The sequence below is a fragment of the Merops nubicus genome, unplaced genomic scaffold (assembly GCF_000691845.1).
Source record: "Merops nubicus isolate BGI_N331 unplaced genomic scaffold, ASM69184v1 scaffold2858, whole genome shotgun sequence".
Classification (NCBI taxonomy): domain Eukaryota; kingdom Metazoa; phylum Chordata; class Aves; order Coraciiformes; family Meropidae; genus Merops; species Merops nubicus.
The window spans coordinates 1,416-26,170 of record NW_008624922.1 but is presented as its reverse complement, the minus strand read 5'-3'; the positions used below and the strand labels follow the sequence as shown (position 1 = coordinate 26,170).

At 38.2% G+C, this 24,755-nt stretch overlaps 1 protein-coding gene across 1 annotated transcript in view; it reads left to right on the top strand.

Annotated features, from left to right (window-relative positions):
* Positions 1-24,505, top strand: part of HEATR5B (HEAT repeat containing 5B) — a gene marked incomplete at its 3' end in the record, with an annotated part of 50,399 nt that extends 25,894 nt beyond the window's left edge. Inside the window, exons 21-33 of the mRNA XM_008945483.1 lie at positions 1,534-1,678; positions 2,542-2,781; positions 4,615-4,866; positions 6,943-7,124; positions 8,070-8,138; positions 10,410-10,589; positions 11,668-11,905; positions 12,541-12,801; positions 13,786-13,913; positions 14,102-14,246; positions 19,125-19,394; positions 21,655-21,879; positions 24,297-24,505. Coding sequence (XP_008943731.1) covers positions 1,534-1,678; positions 2,542-2,781; positions 4,615-4,866; positions 6,943-7,124; positions 8,070-8,138; positions 10,410-10,589; positions 11,668-11,905; positions 12,541-12,801; positions 13,786-13,913; positions 14,102-14,246; positions 19,125-19,394; positions 21,655-21,879; positions 24,297-24,505 — 2,544 coding nt within the window. The remainder of the gene's footprint in view (positions 1-1,533; positions 1,679-2,541; positions 2,782-4,614; positions 4,867-6,942; positions 7,125-8,069; positions 8,139-10,409; positions 10,590-11,667; positions 11,906-12,540; positions 12,802-13,785; positions 13,914-14,101; positions 14,247-19,124; positions 19,395-21,654; positions 21,880-24,296) is intronic.
* Between the last annotated feature and the right edge of the window lie 250 nt (positions 24,506-24,755).

Sequence of the window (24,755 nt, the reverse complement as noted above, 5' to 3'; positions counted from 1 at the left end):
CCTTGCTTCCCCCAGCCACCACTCTGCAGCACTCCTGGGAGTGCAGTGTGTTCCCAGAATCTTTCACTTGGCCTTTCACAAAATTCAGCATGAAAGAGGTGCAGTGTACCCAAAAGGAGGTAGGCCCTTCTGTCTGAAGACAATGTACAACATTACAAACACTCCCTATAGCCATGTACTCTGTAAGTACCAGTGGGTGATATTGCAGACAATGAAGTACATACAGGAATGATTATTTTGAAAACTTAGCCCAGGGTTTTCTGCTGTCTCTTTCCTGTTCCTTTTTATGCTCCTCTACTAAAAAATAAAGTTATTTTCCTTCTCTTGTCTCATATTCCTTACTGCCAGGTCATATTTAATTTCATAATTCTATTTTCTCTGAATTGTTTTGTGCATTTTTTATACTGCAAATACATAGATACATAGGCCAGGTCTATCTTTCCTGCCCCATTAGTCAACTCTTTATTGCTTTCTCACTCACTTGAATGGAATTAATGCCAGGTATCAAAATTAAACCATACAGTTCTACAATCAAGTTTCATTTTTAATTCCTGCATTGGCTTCATAGTTGCTTGTTTTGTAACTTAAAATACTTTTTCCATTAATTAAATCCCCCACATGTGCTGTGCTTTAGTTCCATTAAAACAAATTCAGTGTGATATTTACAGGTTCTTTTAAAGTCTGCTTTTTTATTTTTCCAAGACTAAAATCTTGTATATTCATATGTGGAATAAAGATCTACTGTTAAAGTGCTTTATAAACTATGAAACTCTTTCATTTAGGAAAGCAATTTCCATCCACATAATAACCTAATACTGAGAAAGCAAATGTGTATTTGGTTTATTAGAAACAAATTCCTCAGAGTAAATAGAGTCAGAGTTTCTTAAAGAGCACTGTTCATCTCTTCCACTGTGGAAAAATATACAGTTCTCTGTGCAGCTACTTCCTCTCAGGAAAATAGGGACCATGCACAATTCTTCTATAAGAAAAATATTTGCTTGTACTTGTGGTGATTCAAAAGGAATTAGAAACCAACGCTGGTTAGCAAAGAAATCTGAAGCTGTCTTATTGAGAGGCATTTAAAAAACCCTTGTGCTATAAATTGTTACAAGTTTGAAATAAAAGTTTTTATGATAGCTGTCATGTGTGGTGCACCTGATGACAGCTTTTTGTTGGAAAGAACGTGATTTACAGCTATAGCAGAATGTGAAGTTTTGTAGTACTAAAGAGTGTGACAGATTGGAAAGTACAATTAATCTAAATTACACTGGCACAGTAGTTCCAATATTTAAGCTCTTATCTCTTTAATGAGGGAACAGCTGTCAGGTCTGTATATGACAGCTTTATTTTCATTTTTGCGCTATTACAAAAAGCGTTTACTTCCGAACTTTCAAGATCTTGTGAAGAGCTTGGTACCCAGCAGTTCACATGGGCATATAACTGAGAAGTAGAATGCTCTGCGTCCTTAGCAGCACTGATTTATTGATATGAGGGTGCAGGGGTTCACTCACCTGTAACGATTCTGATTTTTAGGTTCATTTATGCAGCTCCCACTTGCTGCTTCGCCGGGCGGCAGTCGCGTGCTTACGACAGCTTGCTCAGAGGGAAGCTGCAGAAGTATGTGAATATGCCATGAGCTTAGCAAAAAATACTGGAGACAAAGAAAACGGTGGCCTCAGTAAGTATTTCTTTCATGGGGCCTTTTTGTGGCCGTTAACTGCACCTATGTGTGTGTATGTATGGTTTGCCTTCAGAGAGGAGGGGAAAAAAACCCAAACTAACAACAGAAGAAAAACCCTATAACCTGTCTCTTCCAGCTCCAGTAAATTCTGGCCACACCCCTGCTTACCCCTTGAATTTCACTTACAGTTTAACGTTTCTAAAGTTCAGATTTAAACTTATCTGCCCCATTAAGACTGGCAATCAATTAGGCAACACGGTGTATATGCAGTGGAAACATTTTGTAGTTTTTCTGTTATTTTAGGTCTTGCTCTTTTGAAAATTGGCTTAGTCGTGTGCTGTTTGAGATACCTGGTTGTGTTATACTCTGTTAGTGAAACGACTGCAAAACCTTTGGGCTTTGTGGTTGCTTCGATTCTCAGATATTTCGTTTTATTCTGAAAATCGGCTCAACACTGTTGATCAGCACACTCTTCATACAAACAGAATAGTGAGCTTACTTGTATTAAATCACACCAGTTAAGTCTTACCTCTGGAAAGATGCTTCAGAGTCTAGTACTACTAGGGGTTTTTACAAATTTGTGGTGTATGTGCCCTGAAGAGAAAGGGGGGGAGGAATGTTTGCTTGTTTGTTTTTGGAAGTTATACTAGGAGGTGTTTTTGCCTTGCAGAAAATAAATTAAGTGAATAGCTGTATTAAAATCTTTCTAGTGTTAATTCAGAAGAAACTGAGTAACATCTTGGTGTATCATTGCCTGAACTGTACACACAGAAACACACCATGTTCAATTCTAGTCTGTTGTTCCAAATGCTAAAACTGAGTTTCCGATTTCAGACAGATTTCTCGTTATCACTTTGCAGACAATAATCCTTTTGCACCAGGAGCTGGTTCTCGCCGAGACGCTCATTCCCGGCACCAGGGGGTTAATATAACAGAGACGGGCCTGGAAGGTGTCCTCTTTGGAATGTTGGATCGGGAGACTGATCGGAAGTTGTGCTCAGATATCCATGATACCCTGGGACACATGCTTTCATCGCTGGCAGTAGAAAACCTTTCTCACTGGCTAATGCTTTGTAAGGATGTTCTTGCAGCTTCCAGTGGTAAGTGTTCCATAGTGTTCACACAAACAACAGTGTCCTCTAGGATTGGCATCTTCTGGCAGAATTGTGTTTGGAGCTTGTCTTATCCTAGCTGAGTCGTAGCTTATGTCATGTATAGAACTTTGATTATAATGCATTAAAACTTGCATCGAGAGAAGAAATTATCAAGGTTAAGTTTTAGAATATTGCTTTTAAGATTAAAAGTTATCTCCCTTAAAGTAGGATTTCCAGTGGAGAAGCAGCATGATTACTCTGACATTTCAGTATCTCAGTGAAAGCAGACATATTTTTTTAGCCTTCATACATCAGGACCATACAGAAAGAAGTGCTATATATGCTCAAGCTTTCTGAGTTTTTTTTGTTACTGATGTGATGGTGGGTTACCATGGTGATGAAAATTTTGCTCGTTGTTTAGCTTTGCAGACTTCTTTGCACAGATCTTGCCCTCTTGAGACCTTATTCCTGGTTTTCAGCTTGTAGGATGGCTGTGACGCAGATTCTGCTCATTTATACTTGTTTATTGGCGTATTGTGAGTTCATCCTGAAGCTCTTTCTAAATTGTGCCAGCTTTATGTTTGCTGATGATTAATGCTACCAAGGATTTTCTTACGCAATGTAGTTACCATGTATCTGCCCTGTGAGAAAGACCTTGTTTCCCAAGTTTGAAGTTGGCATGTCCTTTTCTTACTTCACGTGGGATGGATTTTAAAGTCTGTAACATGGTTGTTCAATTTCTTATTTATTTATTAGTAGATTAAATAATTTCTGAGAGAAGCATATTTAAATAAATTTCTCTCAGGTATATTTCAAGCTGCCAACTTCATTTTGAACTCCTTTGATCCAACAGACTGGCATATGAACAAGATCTGCTTGTTTTTTAAGCAGCTATTTACAAATCAGCCACATAAGGTCCTGGATACCTTCTCAAAACACTCTTGTGAATCTGCATCGTCCATGTTTGATTTCCTGTTGTCTCTTTCTCTCTTTATTGAATGTCTTGGCTCTTCAGCTGCTTCAGTTTAGACTTTCTAAAATCTATGCCTTAGTTGGGGTAAGTTACCCTTGCATAATTTCTTCTTGTTCTCTTCTAAGTATTGCCAGAATAATTCTTGTCAGTATCTTGGCATTTTGCTAACTTAGACCTTGTTATTGATTTTATGTTCACATTTCTGAAGAACAGAAGTGTATCTGCATCTTCGGTGAGCTGTTTTTTGTCCCTGTTTGGATTTTGTTGGTTGGTTTGTTTGTTTTTTAATGTGATCTCTGAGGGAATTGTGTTTTCTGAAATGAAGTCTCACGGCCACATTTAGAGAAAGGGTTTTTTGAATGTTAAGCACATTTGTGGGTGCCATAAACTTCCTGCTTGGCTACGTATCTGTCCCTTGGCATGGAACTTTGTAGTTTTGTTTTGGTTTTTAACATGCACTTGAGCTTTTCCTTGAAACAGGAGCTGCATAGTTCAAAGTCAATCCGATTCTTTGATTCTGAGCCTGATAATCTCCTTACCCTCTTTTATTTGGAATTTAATAGGGATGTTTTCAAAACTGACAAGTTTAGATATGGGATTCAGGTATAGTTGGTATCTATGGAGAATTAATGTTACAGAATTTTTCATGTTATTTAAGCCAAATAAAGGGTAATATAGCCCAGGATAGAGGTGAAAAAAAATTTTTTTACTTACATTCTTATGCCTTTTGACATTTTTCCAATGTTGTTTCAAAAGAAGAATTAGTCCAATTTGAATCTGTAGAAAGAAAGACCTTACCTGTCTTCTGCAGATTGTAACAGTGTGATTTTTATTTTTTAATTTTTTTTAATTGTTCTCTGTTGTAGACATGAGCACTGCTGCTCCCTTGGGAGGAGGGAAGGATGAAGAATGTGAAAAGAAGGATGAGATGGATGATGATACAATGTTTACCACCTTGGGTGAAGAGGATAAATCCAAGCCTTCTGTAGCACCCCGTTGGGCAACTCGTGTGTTTGCGGCAGACTGTCTGTGCCGAGTTATCATGCTGTGTGAGAATGCAAACAAGGCACACTTTGATCTGGCACTGGCTCGTTCAGCCAGACTTAAAAACCCAAAAAGTAATTACAGAACGTGCCTCTTCATTTTTTTGTCTTTATTTTTTTTTTCACCTCTTTACAATTGATGACACAACGAAGAAAAAAATATAAGCAGTTATCTTTCCATTCAAATGGTTGTAACCAAAGGAAATGGCCAGCAAAAGTCAATAAAACTGTAGTTGTATAACCACTGTAGTTACCATACCATGAACACAATGAATGAGGTTTGCTGGAGAATATAAATTTCTGTCAGAATGTCAGACTGATCCACTTGAAAAAAAAAACAACTTAGATTTGCAAACCTCTTCTCCGGTGTGACTTAGAAGCAGAACACTTCTAGCTAAAAGTGAGCTGGGAACAATTTCTGAGTTTAACATAATGGCAGCAATGAATTAGACTTCAGAGATTATTTTGGCATTCCAGACCAAAGGGATGTTAGGAAAGGAAAGAAGAGTTAAGGCCAGGTAATTATTGCTGTGGCATTGGTTGTGGAGAGCAGGATGTGGGAGGAAGTTACAGTAAGACATGCACCCAGCTGCTTTATAAAGTTCATTCTTTTGGTGTCTGTGAGAGTGATGAATATTTGTTTTAAAACTCATGTTTTGAAGTTAGTTGTATGAGTTAGTGGATGAAATCTGAGAGGTGAGAGATGACATAGTTACAGTTGTTCTGCGAAGAAACATTGTTCTAACAGTGTGAGGTTTCCGTCCTTGAGTTGTCTAGTTTATTGATCTGGTGCATAGTCACTTTGCTTTCACCCATGTAGTGCTCTTGAGGACTTTGTGTATGTAGGATGAATATCATGAGCATCATAGAATGGATGAGATTGGTGGATTTTAGTGTCTGTGTTGTTGAGGGTGTCTGTTATGAGGCAGAGATGATATATCAAGTCTTGCTTATGTTGATGCAATCTGGTTGCAGCACTGTGCGTTGGTTTTGTGAGAGTCTTGTTTTTGACTTGATTTGAGGCTGAGGTCACTGTTCGAAGTTTTGGGAAATTTAATTTCTTTTGACATGGCATTGTATTAGAGAGAAAATAATGGAATTACAGGATCCTACAAGCAGCAGTTGAGGCTTGCTTATAATAATCCTGACAATGTACATATCCGAATTTATTTTGAGTGAACTTGATGTGTTTGGTATCATTGTAAAAAGAAACCAGCAAAATTCTACCCCCCTAAATTCAACTTTCAAAGTATTTACATTTTACTAACATCTATGATGGTCTGAAAAAGTGCAGATGTTACTGTTCCGTAGTTTTAAAGTGATTCCCAGGCTTTATTTATCAACATGCCTCTGAAAAGTTTCAGGTAAAAAGTAAACTTTTCTTTTCACCTTGAGACTTGAATATATGTAGAGCTTTTACAATTGATGGCTTTTGTTAGTTGCCTTGGACATTATGTTTGTAAATAATTTATTTTCTTATTAGTTGTTCAACATCTGGTAATTTCAAATAGAGAGTAAGGAAAAGAAGGAAGACTAATAAATAGTGAAGAATAATCCTTTCAGAAATGTTACTTAGTTATGTATTGTTCTTTTCTGCATGTTGACTGCTGCTTACTTACAGCCTTGGATGTAGCTTCTGGGAGCAGAACTAGAGGCATACCCCATTTTTAGGTGTTTAAACTTGACAAGATCTTCCTTTATCAGTAGGGGTCACTGTAAGCATAGGACTTGAACAGGAATTGCTTTGAAGATTTTCTGTAGGTTTGGTGGGGAATTGCTAAAATTAGCTTTACTAAAGGTTCTAAACTCTTCTAACCCACTCAGCCACATTAACATACTCTATTTAAGGCAATTTCTGTATATCATATATTTAATTTTGTTTCAAACTTGTCCTTAATTTTTAAAGTCCTCTTATTCATAAAAGTCCTCATATCACTTTAACTGGGGCAGGGTATCTCTTCAAGGGGGAAGGGAGAATAAAAAGAGAGAAAAAGAAATTACATTTTTTCCTGCCTTCTTCTGTACCTTACATGTGGACCTTTGAAAAAGAATAGGTAACATTTGTACATGTCAATGAGGAAATTGTTACAAATATCTGTCACGTTAGCTGTCTTTTAGGTTACTAAATGGTTCTTTCTGTTTTGTTCTAAGATGACTTCTTAGTACTGCATCTCTCTGACCTTATTCGAATGGCTTTCATGGCTGCAACTGATCACAGCAACCAGCTACGCATGGCAGGCCTGCAAGCTCTTGAAGATATTATCAAGAAATTTGCATCCGTTCCTGAGCCAGAGTTTCCAGGCCATGTGATACTGGAGCAGTATCAGGCTAATGTGAGACCTCCTTTATAAGTTCAGGAAATTGTATATTTATGCCAATATACCAGTATTAGCCTGGAGAACATTTTTTCACTTCAAAAGAACTGTAAAGAGATTTTCGTGCGTGAAAATGTACTGAAGGGACACTTATTTACATTTTTAAAATTTATTTTTGTATCTCTTCCTATTTGTTGTAATTTAGTAGCTCACATAAGTGGAAATTCAGTAACTATTGATTCCTGAAAGCCAAATATTGCAAATAACATTGTAATTTTTGGCAAGAATAGTATTACATTTATAGAATTCAGAACTAGAAAATAACATCAATTCAGTTCCAGATTGAATGTAATCAATCTGTTTTCTTGGGATTAATGAATAGACTTCTATTTAAATGAAAACTACAAAAGTACAGGAATGGGAGTTAGGCAGTTGCAGATTTATTTTGGGGTATTACTGCTTTATTTTGTTGCATAGCTTAATTCTTTCACCTCTTCTGTGTTTCCTGTTTCTTCAAGATTCTCTGCAGATATTTTTTAAAGGCATTCATCCTCACTTCCTGCCTTTTTCTTCTTCCTTCTGTAGTGCTGTAACTGTTGCTTCTGTCTCTTTGACTTGGTTCCTTTTGTTTCAGGAATATGCTGCCATATAACAATTGCTTAAAAGGCCTTTTTTTTTTTTTTTTTTTGTCAGTATATGTCGTTTTTGGATCCTCATGCAAATTCAACTATAAACATTTGATTTCATGTCATTATTCCTTTGGACATCAAAAAGTCTTTGGCCTAATGATTAAAAGCATACTCATTAATTTATTTGGCAAAGGTAGTTTGGGGTGTAACTATAATGCCAAAATTGGAAGTCTTGCTTGTTTTCTATATGTGCTTGAGCCTTAAACAAGGTGAGATGAAGAATGTTGTGTCGCTGTTTTAGTTGAATTGGTAAAATTTTTATTCCTATCAACAGGTTGGAGCTGCACTGAGGCCAGCTTTTTCCCAAGATACACCATCTGATATAACTGCAAAGGCCTGCCAGGTACAGAGGGAAATGTTCAGATAGTATGAGCCAAACTGATTTTCCTTCTCTTTGGAAGAAGGATACAAAAGAGAAGTAGTAGCAGATGGCTGGAAAATTTGGTAAATCTAAGCCATGATGTTTTTGCAACATCTGTGGAGTCTCCTAGTAATATGTTTTGTTCCTTAGAAGCACAAAAGTCCTTTCAGAAAGCTGCATCAGAAACACCAGCTATATTTGGTCTTTCTGAAAGTAATTATGTCTTCATGTCAGTTCTGCACTTGCTGCTACCAGAGAAAAAAACAAACTCTTGCTTAATGAGACCAATAGTAATGTAAGAATTTAAGTAATGTATTTATTGAGTTTCCTTTCTGTCTGACCAAATATTCAGAATACTGATAATTTAGCTTTAAACAGTAAACTTCCCTTCAGGTTAATACTCTGGCTTAGATTTTAGATGATCTGAGCACCCTCACTACAGTCATAGTAACAACTTCTCTGTGAAAATTCAGTCAAAGAGTTTGTGTGTGTGTGTGTTTTCTTGTGTGTGACCTTGTCCTACTGTAGTTTGTCAGCTATCAGCAACATAGCTATAGTACTACCTGGTATGTGATTTACACAGTTAAATTCATTTAAAAAGCAGTTTAAGTAGCTATGCAAGCATCAGTTTTAAAATTATAACTTTGCATATGTGAGTTTTGTTTAGTAAATCTTGGTCCAGCAGGACTGTGGTTTTGTGTTGTTGTTTTATACTCTTAGTTTCCAGCAAAACTTGTAAGGATAGATGAAATATGGCATAATTTTGTATCTATACAAAATTTTCTAAAGAATATGTTCAATATTCTTTATATTATTCAATGTTCTTTATGTTGTTAAACAATGTTGAACTTTATACAAAGTTCTATAAAGAATATGTTTGTCTTACAGAATGTTTCTGTGCATTTAAAGATAGATAAGGAGGCAGTTTTTGTGAAAACACAACATTCCTTATAATTTGTCAAAATCTTCTCTGTTCAGCCAGTTTCCAAGGGGATGTGTGCACTTACAGGATTAGATGGTTGGAGATTAAGTTTGGATATTTAACTCTCTGTGGAAGTTATATGTACAGAGATGAGCTGCACTGAATGAGTTTGATGTTGTTACAGTTTTACATCGTTACTGAAAGAGCTGTTGACCTGCCCAGCATCAGGAGTGAAGCTCATCTTAGTCCTTGCTGTGAATGAATTACAGATTCATGACAGATTTTCAGCAGCCCTATCCTGTGCACCTTCAGGCCAATTTTTATATTTGACTTTACTTCAAATGTGTCCATCATTTCGGATCATGAGAGGCCCTTCCTCAAAGGCTTTCATGGGACTGACTCACTAAAAGTGAAATAAATTTGAGATAGGACAAAAATGCCATGAAAAAAAGAAACTCAAACTGCTTGAGTTCTGTGGGGTTTTTATTCCCTCTGTTCTTCATCCTTGTAGAATCACCATCAGAATCAAAGCATCTCTTCTGAAAGGATTTGTCCCTTTTTCTTATTGTAGAAAGGCAGCTGCACCAGAATTATTCTATTGCTTGTGTTATGTTTGAGCATGAATGTGTTTCAGAGGATGAACACCAATGTGTAGCACTAGACAGGAGCAGCCAGTCTGTATGGTGTTTGTGTTTTGAGTACCTGTTTGGGTCCATTTAATTCAAATGAAAAGTGGGGAGATACCCAACTGTCTGTCCACCTTGTCTCATATTGCTTGTTCTATATCTAGAACTTTCAGTTGCAGATCAGAGCCAAGCTGTTTAAAGGTTTTTATTTCACTCATTTCTACACTTTCTTGACATCAATGATCTTGAAAGCTGATCATTACTATGGAGCCTTAATACATTATTTGAGATGTGTGGGGTTTTAAAAAGGTACTTTTATTGATTGCTGACCAGTATGTCTGCAGTGAATGGACCCATTATCTGAATGATTTGATGAGACATTTGGGAACAGAATTTAAAAAAATTATTACCTATATATGGAGAATTAAAAAACGATTTAAAATATTTTCCATGTCTCTAGTAAGTTCCATTGTAATACACTTTGCAAATGCAGCCTTTGTAACCACTCACCCGAGCAATTCTGTTATCATGAGAAAAAAAAACTTGGACTTTGTTTATATTAAAAAGGAAGAGTTGTTGGCCAGGTTGTTTGTGGGGTTTTTTAGCAGTGGTAGTTTTGGGATTTGGTTGTCTACAGAACTTTTTTCTTGTTAAGGTTGTTAGGTGTGTTGCTGGTTTAGAATGATTCTAAACTGTGTTGTCTAGGTGTGTAGCGCTTGGATAGGAAGCGGGGTCGTCAGCGACCTGAACGATCTGCGCCGGGTTCACAACCTGCTTGTCTCTTCCCTGGATAAAGTGCAGGCAGGAAAGGGATCTTCCAGCCAGCTCTACCGAGAGAGCGCCACCACTATGGAGAAACTTGCCGTTCTCAAAGCGTGGGCTGAGGTAAACGTGGACCACTAAACCTTTCAAACTTTGAAAAGATTTTGCAGTGCAATAGCAGCCTCACACCTCACCTGCTGTTCAGCTGGTGAGCTTTGCCTCTGCTCCACTCCTGGGGTGTTTTCATCTCTGTATGTTTCCCTATTCCTTTTTCTGCCATTCTGTCAATCCATATTTAGAGTGAGGTTTGGTTGTCCTTTGTTTTACTGCACTTTTCTGTATTAAAATATACTCTTGTACACTATCAGATTTTGATTTTACTCCTACCATATTGATCTTAAGCTTAAAAAGACAAAACAACAACAACAAAAAAACTCTTAAAATATATTCTGCAAAAATATTACAGTTAATTAACCAGGAGTTTGTCAGTGTTCAACATATCTAAAGTAAGTCTGTAAATTATTATGGGGAATAGCTGGAATACCAGGAATCTTCAGCTGCTTACAAAAGAAAGAGTTAGCACTACTTACATTGCCTTGCTTCCTCAAATAATACTTCAATGCTGTAGAGCTGCTGTGTGAAGACATTTTCCTGTTCTATCTTTTCTAAAAATTACTATTTTCACTTTATTTTTTTGATATTTGTGCTTATTCTCATCTAAGTTTTTCAAAATCCTTTTATCCTCATAGCATATAACAAATATTCTTGTATTCATGTTACATATTTAAAGCCATTTTCATGTTTTTATGATACCTAATCTGCTCCCAGAAAGTGACAGTTACTCTGTCTAGTAGCTCTTAATGTAGGTCAAAGAAATCATTCTGATAAGGATGTGCTGGTATAATGAAATAAGTTATTTAAATCAATATATTTGTATAGAGCAGCAGTAATTGACACTTTTTAAGGGAAAAAGCGTGCAGCCGGATTGTTTTAGCAAAGTGCCATTTATTCACCCAAATGTTATATGCTGGTAGAAATTAAAGGAATAATATTTCAATAAAATGTAATTGTATTGTAAATCTCTTTTTCTCAGTCATTTTCTGGTGAGTTATGTGTGTATGGAATCTATTATTTTCACATGGCAAAGGCTGCTGACTTCTTAGGATCTCTGCATGTACTTTCACATTTGTTTCTCTTCTAGGTGTATGTTGTTGCCATGAAAATTAAGAAAGAAGCAGAGACCAAACCAAAGCGTGTTTTGAAGAGCACAGAGGAGGATGAGGATGATTTTGGTGCTGTAGATGAGTTGCCACCAGACAGTTTGATAACTCTTGTGCAGCCCGAGCTGCCTGCACTGAGCCGTCTCTGGTTAGCTGCCCTGAAAGATTACGCTCTGTTAACGCTACCGGCTGAATTTGCTACCCAGCTCCCACCAGATGGTAAGCACTGCAGTTTCTTTTCGTATTGTTGTGAAAAACAGACCCTTAGCTGAGTCTTGCACAACCATTCTGTAAATTGTTCGGCAGGCACATTTTGATGCAAGTGATCCATTTCTCCCTACGTGCAATAGGGATGTAAGTTTGAAGTTGGAGCGTGCTTTTTTCCTTCAATCTTCAGTGATCCAACAGTCTTTACCTGAATTGGTGATCGTTAAAACCATGTCCTGTAGAATTAAGAATACTTCTACCCTCTAATGCTTTGATATCAAATGCAAAAAGATGTTTACTATGAGAACATAGCCCTTGAGATTAGAGCAGGTACCGTCTTGTAATATTTTACTGAGTTAGGAGTGAATATTCTATATGAAGAATGCTGCAAGACCTGAGGACTTTGCCTGCCTTTCTTCTCTCTGCTTCCTGTTCCTTCGAGGTTGTTGCACTTCTCTATGAGAAGTACTAATGTTGCTCCTTCACAAAGAGGGTTGGAATGCACCGTCACTAACAAGGATTAAATCTGAATATGTACATGATCAAACACACCCAGAGCAAGCAAACTAATAAATCCGGAGTACGTGCTTTGTGTCTATTACTTGCAGAGAATTTCAGAATTTACATTTGCTTTGCTAATTTAACAGGGGGAGCGTTTTACACTCCAGAAACAATTGATACAGCTAGACTGCATTACCGAAACTCCTGGGCTCCCATACTACATGCAGTGGCACTTTGGCTGAACAGTACAGGATTTAATGCTTCGGAGTCAACAGAAGAGACTGCTACAGCAATGCCCAATTCACAGAAACGTGCTACATCCATTATGTTAAACCAGACACCTGGAACTCCACCTACCACTAAATCTTTGCCAGAGATAAACAAAGATCGAATGCACTTAATTTTGGGTAAGAGTTACAAGTTTAGAGTTCAGCAGCAGCACATTATGGTATGAAATGGTATGGGAATAAGAACAGATACTTGGCTTGAAATCTGGGAAGTAAGAAATGCATCACATGTCTGGGCAGTAATGTTTCAAAATACCTTTTTTTTTTTTTTTTTCCTTCCTTTCTGCATCTCTTTGCTTCCTGTGTTCTTCATATCTTTGACAGAATATTTGTTGGTGTGATTACTGTGGGTTTTTTTAGACAAGTTGTATATCTAGTTTATGTAATTGAATAAAACAAGTAGGAACTGTTCTACACTGTAATGTAATTCAAATGGTACAGAATGTTAAGTTTCAAAGACACAAAAGCTTTAAGGATGAAGTACACACCCTCGTAAAAACACACTTCAGTAGAGACAGGTATTTGAAAAGCAACATGGAGTAGCTTTTGCATCAGTTTTTCATCTATGAGTAGTGCTCGCTGTTTCCCTTTGTTGTTACCTAACGACTTTAAGAGGTGGATGTGTTTGCTTCTTCTGAGGACTGCCAACAGTTTGCTGAGATGTACAGATATTTAAAACCAGAGTTAAGTGCCATATGTATAATATGAATATTGCGTAATTTTTGAGGCTTAACTTCATCTCGGTTGTCTTTACATTTAAAAGAGTTCAATAAATTAAAACTCATTTTACAGTTGGAGGATTCAGAAGTCTGACTTACAGATCTTTAGAAAAAAGTGAATTTCCATTCAGTATTCTTAAGTTGCTTGCTGTCACTGTATTATTTTTCCTGCTAAATTTTGGGGAAGACATGATTCAGAAGAGAAAGCTAATACAATTATGCCATTTTTCATACAGAATCTCTTCCTTTAAAGGGAGAAGAATCGAAAAAAACATGCATGTTTCTAAAGCTGTTAAGAACCTGCTATACTTAGAAGAACATTTAAAAAAGGGAAACATGATTTTGTGATGATGTGAGCCTTCTTTTTAATTATTGCTGTTTTCAGGTGTTAGTATACAGTTTCTGTGTTCCCCACGACCGGAAGAGCCTGTTGAGCATGTTACATCTTGTTTACAAGCACTTCATACTCTACTGGATTCCCCATGTGCCAGGATCCATATTGCAGAGGATCAGGTACTGTATGAGCGTGTTGTAACAGTCCGCTTTTTCTAGGTCTTGGCCTTTCATCTGTGAATGATTACAAAAGCTGTAATTACTTTTGTGTGAGAGAAGTATTTGCTCATCATAAGCAAGTGACATAACAATTAGGAATTGTTAAGTCCTAGTTAATTTTTTTTAATACGTATTTTGTTTCACTGTAGCTCCTTGGTGTTGAACTCTTGAGTGTGCTTCACCGACTCCTCCTGACCTGGGATCCTCCTTCAGTCCAGCTACTGGTTACAGGAGTTGTCCAGCAGATAGTAAGAGCAGCTCAAGATTATTTGCAGGAAAAAAGGAACACCCTAAGTAAGATTTTGAAAACACGGCTTGCTTTGGAGAGTAAATAAACAGGTTTTCATGTTGGGAAAGGAACTTAAATATATTAGAGTATGGTTACATTGAGGAGGAAAGTGCTGTGTATTCCACAGGTGCTTTTGATTTATTCATAATCTTACCTGTTGATTTCTTAACTCTTGTAAGATGTAATTTATTCTATACGTGTCACAATTTTCATTCATCTTTTTTGAATATGAATGATGAAAGCTATACCCAGCATACCACTTAAGATTTTACTAATACCTTGCTCAGTTTCATTAGTGTTTCTCTATTGACTGCTTTCTTAGCACTTAATATATGTTTTTCTGAAGTTTAGTGGTTCAGACCCCTGTGTAGGGTCTTGTGATGCATCCCTGTCACAACTGCCATTCATCAAGTGAGTGAACTGCCACTGGAACTGGTGCAAAAAGTTCTCTGCCCAGGAGATCTTGCCAGGAAGTGCAGCAGCCTTACCATCTGGGTTCTGACTCCACTGATATTTGGGGTGTGTCAGCATCCAGGAGCTCTGGGAACAGGGTGTGCAAACAGGAGCAAGGCAGTTGGTGTGGAAAGGCATGCTCATGCAGCCCAGAAGTGCTGCTCAAGACTGTAAAGACTGCTAGAGTCAGCATAATGATGGCAGTGACACACAGCAAGACACACAGTCTGCTGACTGAGGAACAGTCACCTCTGGCACATCAGAAGTCTAATACCTGCCTTGAAATTCAGATGAAAGTGCTGGTGTTACTGTCTTCCAGGTGCATGGCTGGAGGTGACATTAGTGTCACCAGTGAGATGTGAAAGAAATCCATATGAAGGTGAGCAGACTGTATAGTGTCAGGAAAGGCAAATGGAGGAATGATGTGTTCTTCACAGAGATCCTGTTAGTGCAGGAGCCCAAGTCCCACGTGTCATGGAGGAAGGAACAGCCATAGGCTATGCTGGAATATGGCCCTGGAGTACGAAACTTGCACAAAGGTGGAGTCTGCAAGGTTGTGACTTCCAGCAACAAAAGGCTTTATCTACAGATGTCCAGTTGGAGAGCACGATAGAGATCTAGCAAGAGGAGAAGAGGAACAAGCTGCCAGGCTAGGTATCTGGGCCAACTGTCTCTATTTGACAGGTCAGAACAGGTACCAGTAAGAGGAAATGAAGGGTGATATCAGTAAGGAACTCCCTTCTTGTTTGCCTCAGACTGCCTAATCAGGACGAGCAGGTGGGTGAAGCAAAGCTAAACCAATTGGAAGAAGCCTTCCAGTCACAAGCTGTGGGAGTCTCATGAAATATTTGTACTACCCAGACATGTGCTGGGAAAGCAACACTGCAGGATAGTAACAGTCTGAAACTTTAAGAAGAGAGCTTTTTTTGCTCTGGATCAGTTTTTTTGCAGTCTGGATGCTGGACAATGAGAGGTCCCAAATGAGAGGTGCTTGGTGGATCTGCTCATCACTAATACAGAAGAAATGGTCATGAAGCTTAATGATACCTGTGGCTGGAGCAGCCATGAGATAGTGGAACTCATGATGCTGTGGGAAATGAAGAAAGCAAGAGCTAAAGCTTTGGCCCAAGTTAGCAGACTTGGGCTTTTGCAGGAAGTTTGTAGGCAAGATCTTGTGGTAGGCTTCCCAGAAGGGCAAAGTAAAGAGAGATGTTTCATCCTTGGTGATTAAAAAAGAGCTCATCCAAAAGTGCAGCATGCCAAGCAGGAATTGCAGGAAGCTGACTTGGGTGAACGGGAACTTCTCACAGCTCAAATGTACATGGATAGTGAAAGGGGGGGCAAACTGCCCAAAAGACTACTAAAGGCATCTGCTTAGGTATGGATGAGTGGAATTAGGAAAGCCACGATATAGCTGGAGCTGAGGCTGGTGCTGAACATCAGGTGTGACAAGAAGGCCTTTTATAGATATGCTTGCATCAAAAAAGACCAAGGAAATTTGGAGCTGCTGCCAAATGGATTGGGTGATCTAATGACAAAACACATTGGAGGAAAAACTGAGGCACTACGATCTTCTTTTGCTTAGTCTCTGTGTCTAGTGAGCAAGTTTAGTGGAGAGAATTGCTACTTACGATAGGTGAGCAGCAGGTTAAGGAATGCTTAGGTAAAAGCTGGACATACTCTGGGACCAGGTAGGATGTATCTGAGTGAGCTGGCCAACATGGTAATGCTGCTGTAGTCAGTTTTGAAAAGTTGAAAATTTTGACAAGTCAAGGAAACTTTGCAGTGAATGACAAAAAGTAGATGCTATGTCTAACTTTCAGTAAGTAAAGACGTGAGGTGAGTTGTGGGATACTATGTGCCAGTCAGCTTACTTTGTGTGTTGAAAGATTATGGAGTAAATTCCCTTGGAAACCACTGCTAAGTACATGAAGTAGAAGAATGTTTGAAATACTAAGCACAGACTTAGCAAACAAAAATGCTGCCTCATCATTGCCTGTGATGATGAAATAACTGGCTTTGGGAGAAGGAATGGTGGATATTGTTTACCTTGACTTTTACAAGGCTTTTGACCCAGTACCCCATAGTATCATTGTCAAATTGGAGAGATGTAGAAAAACCAGAAAGTAGGAGAATAACTGGTTGGACTGATGTGCTTGGATGGAGTTTGATTCTAGCCTAATAGCAGCTGGTTGCAACTGGTGTTCCTTAGAGTTCACTGTTAGGTGTACTGCTGTCAAACATCATCATTAACAACCTGGACGATAGGACAGAATGCACACTCAGCAGATTTGTGGATGATACCAAATTGTGCAAGTGGTAGATACACTGGAGTGCAGTGTTGCCTTTTAAGAGAATCTCAAGCTGCAGGGCTGAGAACTTGCTGAAGTTCAGCAAAGCCAAATGCAAAATGATGCATTTTGAAAGGAGTAACTTTGTGTGCTGGTATGGGCTGGGGGGTGACAGACTCCATAGCAGATTTACCAGATAACAAGTTGAATGTGAATCTGTGGTGTGCCCATGCAACGTTGAAGACTCTGATGGGGCTGCATTCGAAAAGCATGACCAGTAGATTAAGGGATATGATTGGCCTTCCAGCTTGAGTTTATGAAGGTGTATCTGTAGCAGTGTCTAGTTTTCTTTGCCCTTCCTCCTCATCCCGAATAAGAGACATGTTGACAAACTGAAGGAAGCCCAGTAGAGGTCCACTAAGCTGCTTAGGGAGGTGAAGTACGAGACACATGAGGAGAGCCTGAGAGAGCTGAACTTGTTTAGTCTGCAGAATAGAGGGTTAATATGGGATAGAATAGCAATCCCCCTTCTTAAATGGGATTTGAAGAGAAGAGCAATCCAGACTCTTCTGAAAGGCATATGATGGAAGGACAAGAGGCAACGGACAGAAGTTGCAGCAGTGGAAATCCAGATGGGGTACATGGGAAAAAAATTGTCGCCATGGGAGTGATGATGTAGTAGAACAGGTAGCCAGGGTTGTTGTGGCATCTCCATGCTTGGAGGTACTCAAAACTGGACCAGCCTTGAGCAACGTGTTCTAGCTTTCAGGTTGTCCCTCTTTTGAACAGGAAATTTGAATTGGATTACTTACGGAGGTCACTTTCAACTTAAATTTTTCTAGATTCTCTGATGAGTTTATACACCTAATAAATCCTGTTCCTCTACTTGTCCTTTACTGCTGTAGTAAAATTCATTCTTTCTTCTTTTATCCCCACTTTTTCTAGGGTGGTATTTCAGCTTCTGTTGTTTTGCTGAGGCTTTTCATCAGCGTATTCTGTTAGCTTACTTCTACCATATGCAAGGATATCCTTGTTAAGGGTATCAGCATTGGTCTGAAAGCTACTTTCTGAGGTACTTCTAGTAACCTCCACCTTTTAACAGAGCATCTTCCTGTTTCGTCTTCCCTTTTATTATTTCTTTAAAAGTCTTGCAGTGGATGTACTGTTTCCAGCTTTGCTGGGTAAATTAGTTTCCAGGTAGCAACCTGGAAGATAGTTTGTTGATACCTGGTTAGGATCTGCTGTTTTATTTTACCTGAAAGAAGTGAAGTAAAACCCAAAGAATTTTCTCTTACTATGGAAAACTACTGTCTCAGTCTGGCAGAATATTCTGTTGAGAGAAAGCCCAAGTGTTAGCTTTTACCCATATGAAAACAGAGAGAGGATTTTGCTGGAACTTGAGGAACTAGCACAGCTAAAAATGCAAGCTCTGTTCCTTCACATGAATTAATGGAATTGTTTGCTGGAGGCCCAGTAAGTTGCATTTTTCAAATCAGTGAATGTGATAACACACAACACTAGCAATCATTTAAATTCAGAGGAGCTCCATAGGGGTATTTCAGGCCAGCTTTGACTTACTGAGTCTCTGTTACTGTTTAATGGGAGAAGGAAAGACTGCAGCTGGCCAGGCTGCCATTCAGAAGAGAGACTTTTTGAATGCACTGAAATTATGAACTCAGACATAGCATCCTTACAATGCTTTTCTGTTCTCTTATTTCATAATCAATTGAGGCTGAAAAAAAGATTTTTGTCAGGGTGGAACATTTAATTAATAGCCATTAAGTTAAAAAAAAAGTCATGCTTATTTATTTGGCAATCATCGCTGTTAATTTTACAGTCGGCTTTAAAGGAAGCAAATAAATTACTGCATTTATACTTTGTGTGTTAGTGCTTTCTTTTTTCCTAGTTCTGGATGGATTTTTAGTAAGTACTGTTACAATTACAATACTTCCTAAGCATTTTTAACCCCTTTAAGTTCTAACTAAAACATTCAGTTTGACATGAGCCATGTTTGTCATATCTTACTGTGAAACAACTTTTTCTTTCTAAATTTAACTTTTTTTTAAAGAGTGTTTCATGTAATCTTTGGTACGGGATCTTTCTTAACTGTCTCCTCAGACACTTCTTCCCTTTTTGCAGATGAAGATGATATTGAGGAAAAAGAAAATCCTCTTGTATTAGGAGAGGGAGGTGAGAGTGGTGGTCTTGTGCCTGGAAAATCTCTAGTCTTTGCAGCCATGGAGTTGCTTATGTTTATCCTAGTACGTCACATGCCCCATCTGAGTTCGAAAGTGTCAGACTCTCCAAGTCACATTGCTGCCAAATCCCACCTCTCTGAGGAGAGCGCTCGTCTGGTGGCTGCCACTGTCACCATACTCTCTGACCTGCCTTCCCTGTGTTCTCCAGCAGGTAAGCTAGTGCAACAAAACACATGAATGGTTACTGTAGGTAAAGCATATGAAGCTAAAAGCAAGCTGTAAATATATTTTTATGGAATACTTTAAGGGTCTTCTATTGAAAAGTATGTTTATGTGCTAATTAAATTAAGAATTCAGGCTTTTCCAGTGAGCGACATAAAGGAAATTATTTGTTTTTAAATTGGCTTGTGTGCTGCAAGTTTGCTGAGAAAATGAGCTTTATATTACTATTAAAAACACACCTATTGTGGTGTTGGTTTTTTTTTTTTCCCTTTTTTCATGATTTTGAAACTTTTTGGCCAATTGTAATCATTATTGTAAAAGAATGTAGACATCTCAGAGATAATTAAATTCCTGAGAAGTTCATGAAAAGCAGCACTTGGATGAAAAGAGAATCCTACTGAGGAAAAAACAGCACAGTTCAGCTGTGGTACACTTGGTTTTGCAGCCGTTGGCTGTCAGTCATCCTGAATGTGACTCTCAACTAAATGTTGCTTTCTTCTGCACAGGGAGAGTGTCACAAAGGATATGTGTAAACTAGGGTAATTGCATTGAGTGGAGTTCAGGGGTAAAGGACACAACTGCATGGGAAGCTGTGCTCTTTGAGATTGGCTTTGCAGAGAACAAATTGATGAGGAGTTGTCTCGTGGATCTCTGGGCAGTTTCACACACTGACAAGATGTTTTAGAGGTTGGCCCTTTAATGAGATGTATAGTAAATAACATTTGGACAAAATCATCCTCAGACCACAACACAGACTGTCTTCAAATGGACACTTTTGTCTTATAGTTCTTTAAAAAAATAGTAGATTTTGAACTGATCTGGGTCCTGCACTGTTTTTATTTGATTCCTTGTTCTTTTTCCCTTCTCCTTTTTTTGGGGAGAGTGGAGAGGGAGGAAGTGGAAGGGATAGGGTGACGAGTGAGGGTGGACAAAAAGAATAAGTTCTACTTCCGTGTTGACTGCAGTGAAGGCATGATGGCTCCCAGATTTTGGAAAGCAGCCAGTGAAAGTAGCTCAGAAACTGTTTAGAGTTGTTTGGTTTTTTTTTCTCATCCAGAAGATGTAGCCAGCTGATAGCTATAGGGAGGCAGGGGTAATACATGCACAAACATTTGTGTTAATTGAGCCTTTGAATGTATGGGAAACTGTGAACAAAGATAATCCATCACCTACTGTGATGGAATGAGGTTTTTATATTTCTTCCCCTTTCTTTAAAACATGAGTGAGTGCTGTTCTCCATTGGACAAGATCTTGGGCAGTCTGATCTAGAGGAACTGTTGCTTTGAAAAAAGGGTTTGGACTAGATGACCTCCAGCAGTTCTTTCCAATTGTAGTTATTCTACTTAGTGTATTTATCTTCACAGCATTTCCAGAAGTAGATAAATGGTGGGATTTGTGTTTCCCCACATGTGGGAACATAAGGCTCAGAAAAGATACGGAAAGAAACTAGACTGTCTCAAGTGAGCTGTAGATTGATATTACATGCCTAAACAAAATAGCACCCCTTCTTTTAGCCCTAAGGGGGCTTAAATTCTACATGTGTTACAGAAACTCCTTCTAATAAAGTTCCCATGTGTCTGAAGTCAGGTTAGGTGTTAGCTGACTAATATTTCTGGAGTGTGTCTAACTTGCATCTGCAGGACTGACTGCACAAAACGTATAGATAGATGATTTGTTCAGAAAAGCAATGCAGTAGGAGAAGGATAGTTTTGTCTCCTCTGTAGAGTGGCCAGATGGCTACAGCTTTTGCCCAGGATGCAAGACACACATCACTTTCTTACTTTGCTTCTTGGGCTTGTATCACACACACCAGCTTCCTTATAAAATGCCATAACTTAGTTGTGATACCTGTATCCAGACCTCCTATTGTTGTTTACTTTATATGGACCCAAGCAATATGCAGATCCTGTTCTAAGATATTTAACAATTTGGAAGTGTTCAATATGATGCATACCATGTATCAAATGCCACGTAGGGCAAAACTTGAATAGCTGAATCATCATTCCTGAATTGATATCAACCTTTTAGCTGTTGGCTTGTATAATTTGTGTTACGATACACTTCAGTAGTACAATGAATGAATTTGGTAATAAAATATTAAACAGCACATAGCACTTGTTACCTGAATTGCAGTTTATCTTAGTGTCTCCATTGTCTTAGCCATATATATCTGTACTGGGAAAGCTAGAGAGATTATCTGCCACAGTTGTTGGAATTAACTCCAGAAATTTTTTATTTTTTTTTTTAAGGATGTATGACTATCTTACCCACTATCCTATTTCTGATTACAAGAGTATTGAAAGAAACAGCAGTAAAGTCAGCAGATAATCAGGTCCCACCTCCAGTCAGTGCAGCCCTTCAAGGGATAAAAACTATTGTTACACTTCCAACAGTGAAGACTGAGGAAACTCAGAAACAATGGACAGGTCTCATCCGCAGCACCCTGGCATCTATCTTGGAATACTCGCAACCTGGTAAGTGGTTTCCCAGTGCAGGAACGTTAACATCACAGAAGTGGGTTTTGCTGTAATGAAAAGGCAAGTATTGTATCTGCCTACAGTTTAATAAGCTTCATGTCTGAGGCTTGAGGATTAAAAGTGATGATGAATTCCTTGTAAAATTGAAATTAGAGAAAGGCCTGAGTGCACAGAGCATAACTAATCAGTTACTTAATAGGTTGTGTTGAAGACAAGCATGGTATTTGCTTTAAGAAAATACAGTTACGTCTCAGGAATTCCCATCCCGGATTTGTCCTTGTTGATCTGTTTTCCTTGACAGTCCTTTCTGTAGGGTATTTTTCTGTGCTTGTTTCCTCTTCCATTTTTGAATCCTGTTATGATGCGATTATTTCATGGTTTAGATTTTCCTCAGGCTGACCTTACCAGTCTTCATAGCTTCAGCTAGTGACATGTTTCTGGAACTTGGAAATCTACCTTTTGGTATCTGTTATTTGTCTTTCTGACATCTGCCAAATGTCTCAAGTAAAATCTAAAAGAGTTCCAAGCTGAATTCACTTCACTTCCTGGACTGTACCTCAACATCTGCAATTACTGGCAACTCTAGACGTGTCTTCAAGGCCTGAGCAAACTATCATTTCCATCCCCTCCTTTCCTCTTTCCACAGAATACCTGCTAGCTTAAAAGGAAAGGAGATTTTAGTTGCCAAAACAGTGTTTGTAGGGAACTGATCTCTACTGCAGCTGTAATTGTTCAGTACTGTATGTAGACTTGACACCTTGAATTAAACCTTAAGAAAAGTGGCAATCAGTGTATTTTTTATGTGTTTGCTAATACAACGACAGTGAGTGTTAAAAAGTGAATGAGTGTGAAGGCAGCAAGGGATAATTGTGGCAAGATCCATACTGGAGTGCTGGATATTCATAATATTGTTACATGCTTTCAGTGGTGAGAAAAAAATCCTACCCCTGCCAAAAAAATCTTATCCACCAGCAGGATGTCTACTCTGTCTCTTCAGAGAACTGCAGATTGCCTCTCGTGCTTCACATTTGTACTCTGCCTTGCCCTTCGAAAGGCAAAAAAATGTACAGCCTCAGCTGTGTAGCTAGCAAAAGAGAGACACAAAGATTTGTCATTTGCATAATGGTAGTTCAGCCAAAAAACATCCCATTACATCCCCAAGGAGCCATTTATAGAGACTGCAGAAAGGCTTGAATGGAGTTACTCATGTGAGAGAGATGCAGCGAGCAGGTAATGATCCTGAAAATGTCTGAAGGGGAAGGATCAGTAGATTTCTGTTAACCAAGTCAAACTTTTAATTTGATTTGTCACATCAGCTCTTGTCTTCCAGCCTTTTGTTACTGGAAAGATTTCTCAGTCCCTCTTTGCAGAAACATTATTGGCTTTAGGCTTTTTTGCAGACTTATGAAAGCTTTCTCAGTTCCTTTCAGGAGTGTATGTTTTCTGTTTCCAGTCTTCTGTGGAGTCAGTCATGCCACACATAACAATCTAAGCAAAGCCTACTGCATACAATTTCAAGTCTCATAATTAAATCAAATGTAAATGAAATTTTAAAAATGTTAAAAAACCCTGTCACTTAAAATGCTCGCAGTAGTTTTTTGAAGTGAGGCTTCACATCATGGCTAAGCCAACTGAGTGACTATCTCACATCTGTAAAGGGCAATCATGCTGTTTTTCTTTTTGCTGACTATGTATCTGCTGTTTCTTTGTGCCTCTCAAGGAAGAGCAGAACCAATCTGGCCAACAAAACTGTCAGAACAGTACTTTATATATATAATAATAATTACTTTTTTTTTCCATGTTGATAGAAATTCATAAATGAGATCTGTGCAGACAGAGCTTGTGAAAGGAAAAAAAGGACAACAATGCAAATACAGACTATTGGAAAAGTAGGAAAGGTTAAAGTAGGACTGTTCTTATTGGTGATATGTAGCTGTCAAGTTAGGTAGTCTGTTAGGTGAAACTTCATGTTAAGTAAAAGTTGCCATGCTGGATATCAGTTTTATAATCTGCTGTATCAGCTGAAGAGACTAAAAAGTGAAGTATATTTTTAATGGGGGAAGGAATTTAAAAAAAAACACACTTTTTTTCCTTTCTTGTTTACACTTGGAAAACAAAAAATATTGGAAAGTGTGGGTTATGTTTTTGCTGTGATATTTAAGTTTCAGAAAGTTTTACTTTATTAAAATGGCTTCTAGAACAGAGTTGCTGAGTTCTTTGTCAGTCACAGTCAATAATGATAAAGTAATTATAAGCAAGGTCTACTGCATATATTGTATTTGTGTGCAGTGGTAAATAATTTCAAGCACAATCATTTCCTCTTTGTGAATTTATCTGTGTTCACTGGCTTTTACTAAATAAATTCTAACCCCTTTTTGGAATAAGCTAACAGTGTGTGTGTTTTTGTTTTTCAGAAGCCTCTAAGCCTATTCTTGATGAAGTAAGCATACTTACAGCTATTGCTCTCTTCCTTTGGTCAGCAAGCACTGAAATAATTGGAGTGCAGTCTTTACAAAATGGATGTATGAACAGATTCAAAAGTGCATTAAATTCCTCTGATCCTTGGGTAAGATCATGTTCTAGGAATGTGATTGATGTATCACTGAGAAAAACTAATTGTCATGTACTTGCTGCATTTCCTGAATGCTTTTGATGCCTTTGCTTGTCAAAATCAACTAGAGTTTTCAACGGTGCATTACAGAAAATCTTAGGTGAGCAAAACAACTCAAACTAAGTGCTTCTAGATAATGTGTGTTCATGGCCTTGTTCCAGGCCCTTGACTTGCAGCTTTTTAAATGGAAAAAAATCTTTGACGTGTGAAATTTTAGTAAGTGAATAGATTGGTTGCCAGAGAGTTGACATTTCTACATTAA